Here is a 17,807-nt window from a genome sequence, read left to right as displayed (position 1 = left end):
TTGCATGAAAAATCATGAAGTTGGAGATTTGATTTCGATATCCATTGGTTCTTCATGTTCTCTACGTTTTTTTTTTTTTCCTCAAAATTTTCCTTCAACTAGCTATCAATTGAGACTAATTTCGAAGTATTTAGGAATATTTGATGAAATGATTATCACATACACTCTAACTTCGAAATTTGAGTGTAGGTGGTCTGATTTAGGGGAAAATTGGAGAAATTTTGAAATTTCCCCATTTTCTCCCAAATTGCTTGCAATGTCGCACTCCAAACATGAAATCAAGTATGTATGACGGTTGATCTACTGATTTGTTAAGTCTTTGTCAATTTTTGAAAAATAAAAATTATTTTTTAATTAAAAATTAATTTAAAAAATTTAAATATTATTTATGTTTTTCGAAATTTCCCTTCAACTAGCTGTAAATTGAGACTAATTTCGAAGTATTTAGGAGTGTTTGATGAAATGATGATTACATACACTCTAAATGTTATGCATTCAATTTGAATATAGTTGCATTAGTTTACTTAGACAACGCATAGCTTAGGACCCTATACAAAGGGAACCTATTATGTGCACTTCTTTTTAAAAAAAATTTTTATTTAAAAGTGTGTATTAATATATTTTTTAACAATTCCTAAAGTTTCATTGAAAAATTCAACCATTTTCCCAATGCTTTCCTATGTTTCCCAAAAAGTGGGATAAATTACCCGATACAAACAATATATCCCGTTCGATAACCGATACGTATCTGTATCCTAAGGATGCGATACGTAACATGATACTGATATTTTGAACATTGATTCCACCAGCTTTAGAGGTCCAGTTTCTAGATCATCTTTGTATTACGCAACAACCAACACTATTGGGAGAGAAGTGAAGGTACGAAAGATTTACCGTAACAGGCAGCAACAATTGGTATCATTGTTCTCCACAATATTCTATTCACTGATTCAATCTGCAACATTACGCCTTCTTCTTCTTTTTTTGAAAGATGATAATATTATAAAAGAGAAGGCAAAAGCCAAATGGAGAACAAGAAAACCAGAAAAAGAACCAAAAAGAAGAGAAAAGGAAAAAAGAAAAAGAAAAGGGAAACAAGGGAGACCTATACTAAAAGTCTACCAAGGAGCAGGGAGAGAAAAATAAAAGAGCTAAGCGCTCAAACCCAACCCAAACCCATTGACCTCAATCCGTGGCCCATTCTCTAACAGACTGAAAGACCATATACAACACCCCTCGGGCTGGTCTGATAACATTGTTGAAGCAATAGTTATTCCTCTCAATCCAGTAGGCCCAAAAGGCTGCGAGAAGACAGAGCCGCCACCTCTTCTTTCTGAGCTTCTGACAACCGCCAACCTCCCAAGATCTAATGTGGCATTCAATGGCATACAGGAAAACCTAGGAGATCTCCGTGTGTTGCAGGATTCCTGACCATACAACAACAGCAAATGGATAGTGGAGGAGGAGATGAGAGACAGACTCTGCATCTTGAAGGCAAAGGGAGAAGGAATTTGGGAGAACTAATCCTTTTTTCTCAAGGTTGTCGATTGTAGGGATTCGACTCCTTCCAGCCAACCAAGCAAAGGCACAGACCTTTAAGGGCCCCCAGAAGACCATAAAGGGTCCTGTACAGCTCAGGGGGGTAGGCTCTAGGGGAGAAGCGATGAACTCATAGAAAGACTTCACAGAGAAAACACCTCCTCTTCCCAGCTTCCAAGAGACTGAATCTAGGGAATCAGGGTCAAGCTTGAACTTTTGCGAGCGAGAGAGAAGTACGAAGAAAAATCTGTAATTTCATCGTCCTTAAGGTCTCTCCGAAAGAGTGGAGTCCACACTCCACCAGATTCGGAAGAGGAAAAACAATCAGAGACGAGAATATCAGGATTGGAGCAAAGTCTAGCTAGGGTTGGGAAGGAGTTTTTGAGGGGAGAAGTTCTACACCAAGGGTCAGTCTAGAATCTGAGCCTTTGAGGGGAGAAGTTCCATACCAAGGGTCAGTCCAAAATCTGACCCTTTTCCATGCCTATGGAGTTCTATTATGAGGATTTGTTACTTTTCCTGGATCTATCAAGTGAGTCCAAAGAACTCTATTGCTTCGCTCCAAAGTTTGACGTGGTACAGTAGAAATCGGGCTCAAGGTAAGCACGCTAAAGGGTCTTTGAAAGAATCCTCTGACCAAACTCCAAAGAATCCATGCAAGTCATCTGTGTGATGGAACTCACCATAGGATCAATGTCCACCAATCATGTTGACACCATTTGTTACTAACTTACTATGCCAATTTCCATCAAAATACAAGAGACAAAGTACCATGATCCCGAAAAACACTTAGTGTGGTATCTCAAGGTTTCAAGCTAAGAAGACACCGTCATCTTCATCAATTACATCAAACAATATCAATTTTCTAAACTATGATAACTTAGATCATAAAACTCAAAGTTCCATTGCCCTTACATATCAAAGAGGCATTTGGAATCATTAATCGCCTGCGGTCCATCCCACCATAGCAACATCTAGATGCTCTAGCTAGTAAGGGGCAATATCATACAGGAAAGCTATATCTATCGTCTTGGACGTTCAATCCATAGAGATGAGTACCATGTCATCAAGGCAAGGCATGGGTGAGGCACAGTTACATCATTGGTAGAGAGTGCCTAAATTGTGAACAATCTTCAACAAATAAAACTGTGGTCAAGAATAGAACAAAGCAGACAACTTACAATATATTAATCAACCAAGAACATACTAAAAAAAAATCCTAATTTGATTAACTTCATCAACATCGTCATCGTCGTAGCCTTGTCCCAAATCCCAATGATGCATTTGGGCCACACATCACATGTAGAGGATCATGATCATGGTTCTAAATACTTACTAAGTTATTTTTATGATGTAATCATTAAAGTCCTTAATTGTTGTCATTACTGTAATGTATGCTACTATTTAAATCCAAGATACCGGTATGCTACATCGTTTGTTGAGGATGAAGAGACTCATGTCAGGTTAAAAGATGTGATGAAGAAATTAGAGTCTGACTTAGTCAACAAATAGGCGTGCTAAACAGAGTGAGTACAAGTCCATCATTATTGGTCATTACTTATTCATTATGTATATATTTTGTTATTTTAGAGTTTATAATTATATGAATGGTTTGGTATATTGTCCACAGTTGAAAATATATGGACTTCACATGGGCAACTTCTCCGATCCACTTGCACAAAAGACAATCTTTCAAACACTTCCGGTTAAAAACACTGATGTTTTATTACTATTAAGTATTTGTAGAAATTGTTTTATTAGTGATGTAGAGTGGTGTATTTGATAGTATTACTATTACATGCATATAAATTTATTTTTTTTCTACAAAGCTGATTGGTGGCCTTATTTTGGATAAAGTGAAAAGGCTCACAAAATAGAAGTAGTGAAAGTTGAGTCAAATAACTTCCTCTAGCCATGAGAGGAACTGGAGTTGTTTTGCACTCATTCATTCTACAAAATTATAAATTAAAATGAGGAGAAGAAAAGAAAAGAGAAAAGAAAATTGAGAGGAGAGGAAAGGTGAGTTAGGGATGGACGCCTACCCCCTCCCATTTATATTAATAATAAAAAGTCAATATGATAAAAATACCCTTAATAACAAAAGGAAAACTACCTACACATCCCAAACCAAAATAAACAACTAATAACAATAATAAATAAATCAAAACAAAGTCTAAGTGGGTTGTACAGTCATATGACCCACACCTCCACATCCGTTAACACTCCCCCTCAAGTTGTAGCATAGATGTTGACGATGCCAAGTTTGGAGTATATGCGTGCAAACTGGCTGTGACTAGGGGCCTTGGTGAACACATCGGCAAGTTGATCTTGAGAGTTGAGATCGGACATATGACGTAGAGATTTCTCCACTGAAAACCTTCTCATGTATGAAGTGATAGTTGACTTTAATATGTTTAGTTCTCTCATGATAGACCAGAATGTTTGTGATGAGGGGTGTTTCTTAATTATCACAAAACAATTGCATAGGTAGATTCACTGCAAACTCTATTTCCTGCAGCAGTTTCTTGATCCACACTAACTCACAAGTAGTATGAGCCATTGCTCTATATTCTGCTTCAGCGCATGTTTGGGCCACAACACTCTTCTTCTTACTCTACCACGTGACTAGATTTTCCTCCCACAAACATACAGTACCCATTAGTGGACCGCCTATCTGTTAAAGACCTATCCAATCTGCGTTACAATACCCTATATGATCTGAAGACGATTGTTTTATCTATACAAAATTCCCTATCATAGCGCTCCTTTAAGATATCACAAAACTTGAACAACTACATTTATATGAGGAACCCTTAGAGAGCTCATAAACCAGCTTACCACACTCACAACATAAGATATGTCCAACAAAGTGATAGTTAAATAATGATATTCCCAACCAATCTAGTATATCTCCTTAGGTCTTCAAATATATATCATTCAACACTAACCAGTTTGTGATTCAGATCCATTAGTGTATAAACTGGTTTAGTATCAAGAAGACCCGTATCCATGAATATCTTAGCATTTTCTAGCAAAATGATTCCGAAGCCCATAATGGGTGCACTACCTTAGTCCACAATCTCCTCCTCCTTCACCATGACCACCTTGATTGCCACTACCACCATGACTACCACCTCGGCCTCAACTAATAATGGATGTTAAAGCAGAGTTGTCATTGCCTCCACTTTTAAAGCCAAGAGACACACATCGGAGGCGAGCATGTACTTTATTCAGAGATGGCACATCCTTGCCACCCAAAATATATGCATGAATTGGTTCACATTTACATTTTAAGTAAAATCAAACTCCTCTCGTTTTTTATGTTGCTTCTCCAAATAAGTAGAATAAGGTTGATGCACATTCAACACCCCCCACCCCCACCCCCCCCAAAAAAAATAAAAATAAAAATAATGATAATAAAATCTACTTGTTGAAGCTCAAATATTTCCTCAAATAACTAATACATCCAAGAGATGTTATTATAAGATGAATACATCTCTCATAATGCATCCCACACTTCATTTACAACATCCAAAACAAAGAAGAGAGATAAGAAAGTTGGGAGAAGAGAGGAAAGGTGAGTTAGGTTGGATGCACACCTCTCCCCCTTATATTAATGATACGAACTACGAAGAAATAACTAAAAATAAAGCTAGGCGAGTCATAGAGTAGTACGGCCCACATCTCCACATCCGTTAACACATTCGAAGTAAAGGAGTAAGTTGCAAGCCAAGACATTGGATCGGCTTGCCTATAAGCATTACAACATGAAGCAAAGATTATAAAATGCGGAGAGTGTGACTTAACTTGATTGGAGAAGGCGACTTATGTCTAATAAACTTGGTCAACATCTATAATGAAGAGGACCCACTTTTACCTTCATTGGAATAAAGGTAAAAATAGGTAGAAAAGAATAGTGAGGAAGTCAAGGTACACGACCTAGCATTAAGCGAGGAAGAACAAGAGAGTCATGCAGTTGTCTTGAATGAGAGGGTTACAAAAGATTTGACCCAAGGAAAGATTAGTAGCAAAACCGGGACAAATGATAATGACAATGATGGTGATGGTGATGATGCACATGTTGGTCCTATTTTTGGTGTTGCTGAGCAAACATGAGGCATTGGTTTCATTGGCATTGTCTTTCCTTTGCAACACAATTTTCTTTCTAGTGGTGACGTGATTGAATAAGCAATATTTTGTATTAATGTTTCTCCTTTGGGCTTTAACACCACTTTATCACCTATGACTTATGAGTTCACTTTATACTTCATGCATTAACATCTTATGGACCTACACCAGTATATTACTATGGTTGTTTATGGTAAAATAGTTATATAAATATAAATATAAAATTGTTTCATCATTAGATTCATGCTCATATAATCTTATTTATTATTGAATCATTGATATTAGATATTTAAATATATATATATAGCAATTTTGCAATTAATCGAGGTAGAGGTCTCAAGTCCAACCGATTGGACCACAAGTTATAGTCCACCCAGATGATAACTTCCAACCTAGCAAGTGGATGTGACATCCAATGTCAGGCCTGTGTCCTAGTACCGTTCTGTTCCGTAGGATCCTGCGGTCCTCTCGGTCAAATTTCGGCGACCCGTGACCTATAGATATCATTTGCCCGCAACCTTATGTCGCAGCCTGTAAACCCGAGCCGACTCAACCTAAGACCTATGCCATTGCAACTGTGTTGTCGCGGTTCTGACGCCACGTCTCGTGTGCTAATCCGACTCTTAGATCGTGAGATGTGGCCCGCGCTCTATCCCGACCGTTGATCGCTTGATTGCAGGACCCACCTATCCTAGTTGTTGCTTTTTCCTAGAAACCCATCATTAGGATGATGTCACCCCTAGGGTGACATCACCCTACCCTAACCCCTAGCCCCATGCTTCTTACATGCACTCATTGCTAGCCCCCATGCCTCTTACACAACCACTCATTGCCTAGAAACTATCACCTCTCTCTCTCTTATCTCTCTCCCTCTCTCTTTCATTTCTCATTCCTCCCTTGCAATAGCCATGGACGTCCAAACCCATCTCTAAAATCCAGCAACTTCCACCCTCTACCCCTCCTAATCCAACCCTTCCCAACCCATCTCAACCATTGAAATCTCTTCCCTTGGAGCATTGGAACCTAGTGATGGAAGAAGAAGTCGAAGATCCAAGGTGGGTGCATGTTTAGGACTAGATCTTTCTTTCCTTTCTTAGATCTTTGGTTTTTATTGCATGGGACCATGTAGGACCCACCAATCAATGGTGGAGATCTTACTTGATCCCTTGGATGTGGCCAATGGCTCATCCTTGTTGCATGCATGATCCATGATGGGGCCATTCTCCATGGACCCCATCATGATGTTTTGATTTAATACATGGCCATGATGGGTCATCTAGACCTTGATCTTCTCACGGTGGGGATGGCATCCCCACCTCAGATTTATTTTTAATTTTAATTTTTATTATTTTTTTAATAGGGCCATGCAATGCATGGGACCCATGTATAGTTCTTGATGTGTGGTTTTGATGTAATTGGAGGGGCTCATAGTGGCGGAGTCCCCTCCCATGGCCGATTCTCTCTCTCTCTCTCTCTCTCTCTCTCTCTTGATCCCTTGCATGATGGCCCACTTGATGCATGTTGCTGTCCAAACATGGGACGCCCACACATCCAGATTTTTGGGGTCACCTTGTTGCCCATTTTCGGGCCAATCTGGATGAGGGGAAACACAAGGATGATTTTCTGGATGGGTGGCCCACCCATTTGGACCCCTTGTATGATGTATGTATTTTATCCATGCCAACCGCCCGTGGGGCCCACCTTACTGACGTCCAGCAGCTGGCTAGACGAAGGAGAAAGCAAATATCAGCTTGATCGGATGGTGGGCCACGCAAGTGTGGACCCACCTGATGTATATGTCTCCCACGCCGTCCATCTATAGGGCCCACCCAGCACGTGTGTACCCAGCACCATCCAGCAAGGGACTGGATGGTGGGCCCTGACCTGATGTATGTGTTTTACATCCACATTATCCATCTGTTTTCTGGACGTGGGACGCACCCTGCACGTGCTGCACGTGTGAGGTGGGGCCTACCTTGATATTTGTGTTGTATCTCCACTGTCCATCCCTGGACGGTGGAGCCCACGTGATGATGTTTTGTACTCGCACCGTCTAGTCCCTGGACGGTGGGGTCCACCATGATGTATGCATTGTTTATCTAGCTGGTGGGGCCCATTTTTGTGATGCATAAGGCCCACCTTGATGTGTGTATTGTAAGCACACTGTCCATATATTTTTTGGACCATATCGCTTACCTGTGAGGCCCACCTTGATGTATTTCCTACACATGTTGATTATCCATTTGTACCAAATCATAGGCTGCCCCTTAAGGCCCATATGATGAGGCCCAATGTGATGTATATAAGGCCCATATGATGAGGCCCATGTGGTGAGGCCCGATATGATGTATATGTGGCCCTTGTGTGAGGCCCATTATGATGTGATGAGGCCCAATTGTGATGCGTTACTCCACCATGATGTATGTGATAACATTTATGATGATCATCTATTCCTAGCAAGTATTAGGCCTATGGGCCCCCATAGGATAGGTTCTAAATGGGCCATGCCTTAGGAGCAATGATGGTTAAATGTCCACATTGTAAGAGCAATAGTGGTTAAATGCCCACATTGTAACCTCCCTACGGCCCATTGTTAGGCCCATTCTCATCTCCCCTTAGTGGGCTAACCCAAATTGATGGGCCCCCACTATTATTATTATCATCCATCTCACCCTATGGGGCTATCCTGATTCATTAGGCCCTCATTAATATTAACATGACCCACCTCATTGGGCTTACCCCAAACCGTTGGGCCCCCATTATTGCCAGTATTTCCATCATGCCTTGTAGATTTGTCCAAGGTCATAGAGCCCACCTTGTGCATATCGGGCCCATTGGGAAGCCCAGTTTGCTACGTGTCGAAACAAGCAAGGAAGCCCATTCCTTATTCCTAGGCCCATCCTCGTCATGAGAAGAGTATACCATTACCGTAGATGGTAGGATCTATGATGTCAGATTTGGTATATCCACAGTTGAGGATTGACCTTCATGTTTTGGATCAGCTGTCCTTCTATGGACCCCGCCATATATATAAGCCGATTATCACTGAGTATGTGTTAGCATAGCATTATGATACATGCCCATACGCATCATTCGCATGCTTGTTATGAGAAGTGATTGATCATAGCATATGTCATTGGGCAGATTGTTTATGGGACTCCCTGATAGATAGAGTAGCCCTACATGAGCGCGCAGTACGCGTAGGATTGATGCATGATTGGATGGTGTGACTCATGCATTTTACATTGTGTGTTATGATTACTTATGCCCTAGCGACATCAGGGCCGTAGCCTCCACAGGCATATCGTGGATGGCAGGATTAGACACCGGAAATGTTTTAGTTCTACATGGGACGCGATAGATGTCCCTGGGTGAAATTCCCTAAACCCTTATGGTACCAAGAGGTTGCTCCAACGTCTATATCAAGTGAATGCATGGGCGCCAAGTGCAGAATTCCAGGAGGCAGTGCTTCCCACTGTGTCGTGGTGGGTTGGAAGGAGGTGTGGCCTTACCCACCCGAGATGAGGGAGCAAAGCTAGGCTGAGTTTGACCAGCTCGAGAAATGGGTCCGCTATCGACGTGTCGGGTAGATATTGGTAGACTACCGGCGAGGCGGATAGTGAGGTCTCTTTCACTCACCTTGTTGCGCGCAATGGGGTGGCAATCTGATTTGGAGTGTACTAGACCCCGGTGATATTCCAGAGATGAGTTATATTATTATGTGGATTCAGATGAGGATTGGTATGCTTGAGTTGCATCTCGCATCGCATGGCCTCGGTATGGCTGACAACATTCATGCCTTGCATTGCATGGCCTTGGTGTGGCCGATAGCATTCATGTCTTGCATCGCATAGCCTTGGTACGGCTGATAGCATTCATGGACTCATCAGCATATTTCCGCATTACTCTGATATTGCATTCTTGGCACTCACCTTGCGCACACACTTACACCACCCTCTAAGCTTTCTATAAGCTTATGCACGATAGTTGCGTGCAGGTGACGCTAGGACGCCGCAACAGCATTGAGATTAGAGCATGCAATTATCTTCTGGAGCTTTTGATATTGATATTGTATTTCCCTTATGCATTGTACTTAAAGGTTTTTTTATCATAGTGAATTTTGTGATGGTGTTCTCGTTATTGTTCGTGGGTTATGCTTATTATGAAACAAATTCATATTGAAAATCCTCCTTGTAAGATCCCAGGATCGAAACCTGATATATAGGTGCTAGGAGCCGAGAATGGGGTACTACAGAGGTTGTTGGCGCTGGATTCGGCGATCGGGAATTTTGTGAGCCCGGTTTTCCGAGTTTGGAGTGTGACATCCAACCCTTACAATAGGTAGCCCCGCCATGAGGATTGCCTACCGCCAAAATCAGCCTGGTCTACTCATCAAGTAAGCCACACCATATAAAAAGTTATCAGCCATTGACAAATAGCAAAAGATAAGTGTGGCCCACTCAATTAGTGGTTGTTGAGTTTTATGAAAGGTGATCCTCATGATGGGGCCAACCTATTGAACAGGTTGAATGTCATACGAATGTTGGAAGTTATCCGCTGGTTGGACAGTAACTTATAGTCTAACTGGTTGGACTAGAGATCTGATCTAAGCATGTTAGGTTAATAAAATCAGCAGGCAGCTTGAGAGTCGAGACAGCATTTCCACGGTAATGAGAGACGCCTCTCACAGTTAATCATAGACCTTCAACACAAAAATCAACTGTGTAAAAGAAACAACATAAATTGGATTCATGTCCACAGTTTTTCCTACCCATAGGATTCCACCTGGGTTTTCCATGTCCACATTTTGAATTGTTCTATCCAAAGTTCGAAACAGACCCCACACTTCGCAAAATCCACACATAAGAAATGGGCTTGTGGCACTGACGCCATATAAAAATGTTTCTTTATGCAAGAGTTCTACAGAATTTTCATGACTGACAACTGCTAGGAAGAGTGATACTTTGCGCAAAAGGGATTAATTAACCATATAAACCTACATGATATAAGGATGTTAAAAGACCTATTGGATCTCTTTTACTTAAAAATGAATCTAATAAACAGAACATAATGCTTGCCAAGTTATTTTCTATTCCAACTTTTCGGGGAAAAAAAAAAAGAAAGGAAAAAATAAACATTTTGAAATAACTTATAATAAAAATGCTCAAAAGAAATGTTAGAGTGCATACCAGATTAATTAGGCCAAGAAAAGTCCTAGACATTATTTGTATTCCCTGTGTGACCATAAAGAAGGAAATAAGAAAAGAAAATTTATAGAATAAATCTTTTTCTTTATTGATAAAATGCAAATACCATAACTCAAAATGAAAATTATAAAGCATACATCTCAAATCCAAGCCCCATTCAAATCAAGTCCTCACAACATATAAAGGAGAGTATCCTTTGTAGGAATCAAGTTATTGAGCTGAGGCCCACAAAATGATTTGTTTCACTACATTAGCTCTATTACTCAAAAAGGATGGAAACATTGATGAAGATATTTCCAGTCAAATAAGCATGGGTGGATGAAATGGAAATGTCACTTTGGAGTATTATGTGATTGTTGTGTGCCTATGAAAAATAAGGGAAATTTTAATAAGCCAGTTATTCGACCACCTATACTTGGGGCTGAGTGTTGAGCAGTTAGAACTTAGAAGGCAACAGAGTACAAGCATTCTCCTTTTCGTAACAAATTGCAACTTAATGAAAAGGGGTAACAAGTCTCTTATCATGCAAGGTAATGTATGGGAGTTACCAATACAAAAGGCAAACATTGAGACCCCTTTGCAACACAATCTGCCAAATATCTCACTAATCAAATGCCTGAACAGCACCCACTTGCAATTAGATATAGCCATAATTTCATTTATAATCAACCCAAGCACATGCTCAAACTTAGACACCAAGGAAATGACCATTTTGAATCCTCCACCAGAAGAGGGGCATTGAAGGAATAACAAAACAGCTCCATCCTTCTTTCATGGATCTTAACTCTGCTTGAATAGCAACACTGACCACAGCAGGACCTGAACAATGTGAGTCAAGCCGGAACCATTTCTAATTACTCTTCCCACACAAAGGAATTAAAAAATGGCTCCATCCACCTTTAATGGATCTTAACTCCACTTGAATAGCATCACCAGTCCCAACAGGACGCAGGAAAGCAATGGGAATCAACTATCAAGCCGTCATCTGTGGTTATTCTTCCCACCCATTAATTATCAGGATTGCCAATGGAGATCCTTCAAGTCTCAACTTTAATTTCACCCTTCTTGTGTCTACATATGCACTGGGAGGGGGCGAGGTACCACTGAACAATCACCTTTTTAGTACTAATACAGTCACAATAACTTTTCTACAACTCTAATACACTCCAACCTTCGAATAGACAAGAATTCCTTAGGTAATCGATTTTTTTTTATTTTTTTTTCACGGGTATGTGTGTTTTACGCTGTTTCTAGTGTAAAAAGTCGCTATTGAAATTGACACTTGTCCTTTCGACATTTCCACTGTTTTAACAATCAATCTGAAGGGCATCACGAGAACTTAAAAGGTTCCATACCTCCTGAGTCCTAACAGGCATCATCTTCGGCTCTTCTACCACAGAACTTAGCACCTGGTAGTACCCTGACCTCAAGTCCAGCTTGGAGAAGTAGCACACTGCTCCCAATTCAGCAAGCATAATTTTTTATCTTATCCTCCAGCATAGATAAATGCGTCCACATATTATTGAAGAACCTTTCTTCCCTCTTTTCATATGCCCCGCATAAGGCAATAGGGAGCATCACCCACATAGCTCTTCCTGGTTTAAATGGTGCATTTGACCACAAATTTATGATCTCTACAACTGACTAACGGATAATCCAAATAATAACCAAAAAATTAAAAAACATTTTATGAATTTCTCGAGACGCCTTGACATGAGAAAAAGGATGATCTCTTGATTCAGCTTCTTGCCAATAGATGAATTTAATGTCACAAATTGTGACATTGCACATTAGCAATTGTTTGAATCATAATAGTTGTTGTAAGTGAACATAAAGCTTTGACACTTAACACATGATCTTAGAGAAAAAGGAAAATGAGAGAGATTGTCTAAGGGGGAATCAGAATTGTTATCTCTCTCCTGATGTTGTAAGAATATCAGCATATCAGTCCCTCAGAGTGAACAAACAAAGTATGCAAGAACTTATAAGCAATCTTCTCTCTCACAAAGTGACAATCAACTTCGATATGGTTTTTTCATCTCATGAAAAACAGGATTAGAGGCAATAGGAATCACAACTTGATTATCACAATGTAAGGGGATATGTAAAGGAGCAGTGAATCCCATTTCTAGAAGCAGAGATACAACCCAAATAATCTCATAAGCTGCAGTACCAATGCATGACATTTTGCTTCAATGGATGAACGAGAAACTACAGCTTACTTTTCATTGTTACAAGATTACCCCCAACAAAGTTACAATAACCAATTGTGGATTGTCTATCTGTAATAGTCTGCCCAGTCAGTGTCACAGTACTCACTCAAATTCAAGTAGCCATGATTGGAATGTAGCAAACCTTTCCCTGGAGCACATTTTCCTCTGAGATATAAAAATCACCCATCCTGACCTAGCCACCTGAATCTCGAGAAAGTATTTTAGGGGACCTAGATCCTTCATACTGAGCATTTGCCAAAGTCTTCGCCTTAACTATCTCAAGATTGTTGCTCTGATAGCACAAACATGATAGCATAAAAGAGGAGAAATGATCTCTCTCTCATATAATCATAGATTCTTACAAAGTAAAACCACAATAAATGAAATATTACAACCCATAAGAACTCAATCAATGATACAAATCCTCCCAGTATGCTCATCACAGGTACATGCAAAACTATACTTTTAACAGACACGACAGGGAGATTTGGTTCCCCACAATTTTGCACGTGGCGGCTTTAGTTAGCCAATTTGCAAAAGGTCTGGCGGAAGTCCTTGGAATCAGAGGTTCTATGAGAGAAAGGTGCCCAAAACCTCTCGCCAACATTATCTAGAGGGATAAAATCTCATCAAGAACCCCAAGAAATCTTCCACCATTTCAACTTCATTGTCACAAAGATTTCTTATGAAAACAGAACTCCACACTATCCTTGCCCCCAAAAACTCATAATGGGATGGGACATTCCTTGATGAAAGAGTGTATAATTTTGAGAATCTAATCATGAGAAGACCTTCCACCACTCATAAATCCTCCCAAAATACTCCACTTCCCATCTTATAACACATCACTTTGACTAGACTATTACCACACCAACCAGTTGCTCTCCAAAATTGGAAATTTCCTTCCAAATATAGGAGCCTCTCCCCCTGGGGTTTTTGGACCATTTTCCACTTTATTAGATGGAATATGACCACACTTTTGAAGAAATAGCCTCCTCCTCCAAACTGGAGTTCAAAGCAACTCCTACATGCGGTCTACTGTAGGATTCTTTATCAGACAAGTTTTTAGTTCACAGATGCCTGTTCAATTCCAGCATGATCTTCTGTTGTAATATTGCCTGCCTTGAGTTTGGAAATGTAAATCTTCTCCTCCCATTGACACTCGACAAAACAATTATATATTTTTTTATCCCTCCAACGAAGTCCATATCGCCCTAGATTTTTTAGGCCAAGAAATCTCTTCAGAGCTCAGGATATCATTGGACTCCTTTTCTTATCCCTAGGTGATATGTCTTTCCCATGAGCTTTCTAACACAGGCCACCCTTCCAACTCGCATATGCTCACAATTTCCACAAATGCTTTGGATTCTCTCCTTTAAGACCCTGAACACTGGTCTATTACATTCCAAGATTTTAATTCTAAGGAAGCTCGGGCATTAAAAAAATTGAAACAAAACCCTTCACACCCTTAGCAACTCTTTCTTTCACTCATTTCTCAATACACTTAACAAAGTAAACATCTTGTAACCACATATGGGATGAGCCAACAGAAATTCCTGATGTACAAATAAGAATTGAATGGTCATCAGAAAGGCTTTGGAGGTATGCAAGATGTAACGCTAGAAAATATTCGTACACATGCAATATCGAGAATCTTTTGAGCTTGCATTTCATTAAGCTTCCTGGTTACTAGAACAAGTGAAACTGCCCCCTTGTGTCAGAATATCAATAAATTCTTTTTTTGAAAAAAAAAAAATATCATTAAATTCATTCTTGTTGATAAAATATGAAATTTAACACTTGGCGCAATCCTACAACCTTCCAATTTTGCTTCTTGTTCAAATATGGCATAAGGGACTCAGCAAGTCGAGATTTTTTTGGATAAAAGAACTTCTCCAACCCCTTAAGAATCCGTAGATTTGAATTAGACAAACTAATGTTAAGCACATGCTTGTGGAAAACTATTATAAATCATAATGTGGCGATGCAACTATGTATTAATTCCCTAGTTTCTTTTTAAGGGTAGAAGAGAATTTTACTAAAAGGAAAGAAAGATATTTACAACAAAGCAAGGGAGTATCTGATCAACAAAAATTGGAGCCAAACCATTGGCTACAACATTTCCTTCCCCAGGAGAGTAAACAACGGAGACAAAAGAGGGACCCCCCTATTCTCATTCACCCATCCAACCTCCAAGGATAAGCTTCCATTTGAAGAGTCTTCTCTAATGAAACCCTCCCTAGAGAAATTAATATAAATGATTTTTTTTTTTCCAACAGACCTGGGAGAAAATAGAGATCTTGTTGACTGCCTTTGCCAAATGAATTTGTCGTTCCAGCTACATAAATATCAGTTCAAGTGAGCTTCCATAAGATAAAATACTAAATTACAATAGAAAGAAACATAAAAATAATAATAATCAATATTACATGAAAATATCAGGAAAGTAAATTCCCATGAAAAGGAAAATGTGGAATGCTTCCATTAATATAATCTTTAGAGATATGTTGAGGTCAAATAGCAAATGCTCGAGTTAGAACAAGAACATCATTTCTAGCAAACAGAATTTGCATTCAACATAGCTGGATACTTTCATAATCATGCATATCATTTATTAAGTATTTACTTGGAAAACAATATGAATCCTATGAATGTGGAGAAAAAGGGGTGATTGGAATACCACTCTGCTCCTACAAATGTGGAGTGAGAGCCATGATGGTAATGGGAACTAGTGTTAGTATGCTAAACTCAAATGAATACGCAGAAATCATTTCCATTATGAAGCTCTTGGTAGTAACCAAATATTATGTCTCTTAAGTTTACATGTTATTTGAACATGTTTCTTTGTGTGGATTTCATTGAGCTACGATTCTAATAAGTTTATGGTTGGGCAAAGATTAATACTTCCCTATAAAGGAATTAGATGATCCTAGGGCTGAGCATATACAATCTACTTGGCTTTTTCCATTTGTACAAGCGGAGCCCATGGGTAAGTGAATTTAGACATGTTCTGTTGGGCCCCATTGTGGATGAACTATGCCTGCAAAATCTCTCAGATTGGAAGATCCTAGCATGATCTTTTGCCTTTTTTAGTTGATTGTGAACAGTGTATTTCTCTCAACCGTTTGTTTGCAGATCAAAAAGTGAAACACTAGGATTGTTTTATCAAGAAAATTTTGGGAAATGATCCATCCTTGGCGGGGACCAACAGATCAAGGGTTTAGATCACTGAACCTATCTTAACTGTCTATACATAACCAATAGTACACATTTCTTTTATGACATTATTGATAATACAAGAAATGTGTACTAATCAGCTATTGTGTATTTTCCTTTGCTTTAGTCTATACATCGAAAACTTATTTCCTCACATCAATAACATTCTTTGCTGAAAAATGCTTCTATTTTAGGAGGAATCACAAGTTGCAATAAATCCCACCTTCAGATCTCTTGAATTCAGTACAGACTGCATGTACGATAACGCTATGATTGGCTGGTGTAATTCCTGCTAGCTGAGGAGAATGCCTGGTTGATGTCAGTTGACTATTGATGGAATGCTCATGAATATATGAGTTAGTGGGAAGCCCAAGTTTTAATTGCAACACCATTCTGCTCCTACAGATATGGAGAGAGAGGCATGATGGCAATGGGAACTCATGTACTACGGTAAAACATAAAAACAGGTGGAAGTTCTTTCCATTTTGAAAGCAGCTCTTGCAAGTAACAAGGTTAACCTTATGAACTCCGCGTTAAGACAACGCTAATTAGAGCGATAAAGGGTGAGAGGGTCCTGCTGGGCACAGTGCTGAGACAGTGGTGCTACTTGGTCGAATTTGAGTCAAATTAGGAAATAAGTATTAATGTCAACACCGACACAACATTTTCCTTTTCTTTTCTTTTTTTCTCTATTTTTTCTCTCTCTTTTTTTTTTGTTTGAAAGGCAATGATTTCAACGAAAATTAGCAAGCAAGTTAAAAGTATAGAAGGGTGTAAGCAGGAAGAATCCATCAACAGACATAGACATATGCATACAATCAAACCTATTATAACTCTAGACATCAACAAAACTATGGATCCAAATTTCAAATTTAATATCACGACTCTTATGCAATCAAGTAATTCCATAATTTAGAGTGCATGCTAATTTATATATGGATTGTAATAAATCATCGTCGTCGTCATCATAACCTTGTCCCAACTATTTAGGGGCGGTTAAAAACCATGATATGTGATTTGACTAAATCAAATGGTCATGTTCATATTCTTTCAAATGTGAAAATAAAACTCGGTGACAGAAGAGGACAAAACAATAATAACAATGAGACACAAAGATTGAACTTATATGCAGCAGGTCTCTCTCTTTGGAACAAGATGGTCAATTCACTACACATAGTATTCAATTTGTAACAGTGGTAACTATTGGTGTCATAACAACGGAGAAAGAACCTTATCAAAAACTTCAAATGCCGATACCTGCATAAAATCTTGAAGACTATCCCTCTCTATTCGGGTCGGCAGATTAACAGGTTGCAGAGTGCATACAACATCATCATTAAGGATTGTAGATAGCATCATCTACAATAACAAATCTATAAAATTAGCACCTAACAAATGCACAAGAGAGCTGGTTACAATAGTAATTCAAGAAAGAGCACACATAAGAGAAAAAATACAGTTGCACCTTCATGTAGTTCAGTCAGTATCTATTCTGTCTGTTAGT

General features: G+C 39.3%; 1 protein-coding gene across 15 annotated transcripts in view; it reads right to left on the bottom strand.

The window, feature by feature from the left end:
* The window catches only part of LOC131246600 (uncharacterized), a 94,934-nt gene that overhangs the window by 36,807 nt on the left and 40,320 nt on the right, over positions 1-17,807 (bottom strand). For 9 of the 15 annotated variants that reach the window (XM_058246887.1, XM_058246885.1, XM_058246874.1 and 6 more), the window contains 3 exons: positions 17,534-17,662; positions 15,369-15,425; positions 10,857-10,901 (listed from right to left, as the gene is read on the bottom strand). In XM_058246887.1, the coding sequence (XP_058102870.1) occupies positions 10,857-10,901; positions 15,369-15,425; positions 17,534-17,662 (231 nt within the window). The remainder of the gene's footprint in view (positions 1-10,856; positions 10,902-15,368; positions 15,426-17,533; positions 17,663-17,807) is intronic. The other 6 variants (XM_058246889.1, XM_058246876.1, XM_058246877.1 and 3 more) reach the window with 5 other exon arrangements.

The sequence above is a fragment of the Magnolia sinica genome, chromosome 5 (genome assembly GCF_029962835.1).
Source record: "Magnolia sinica isolate HGM2019 chromosome 5, MsV1, whole genome shotgun sequence".
In the NCBI taxonomy this organism is placed as follows: domain Eukaryota; kingdom Viridiplantae; phylum Streptophyta; class Magnoliopsida; order Magnoliales; family Magnoliaceae; genus Magnolia; species Magnolia sinica.
Note: the sequence above shows the minus strand (reverse complement) of the source record. Positions and strands in the feature narration are given on the sequence as shown.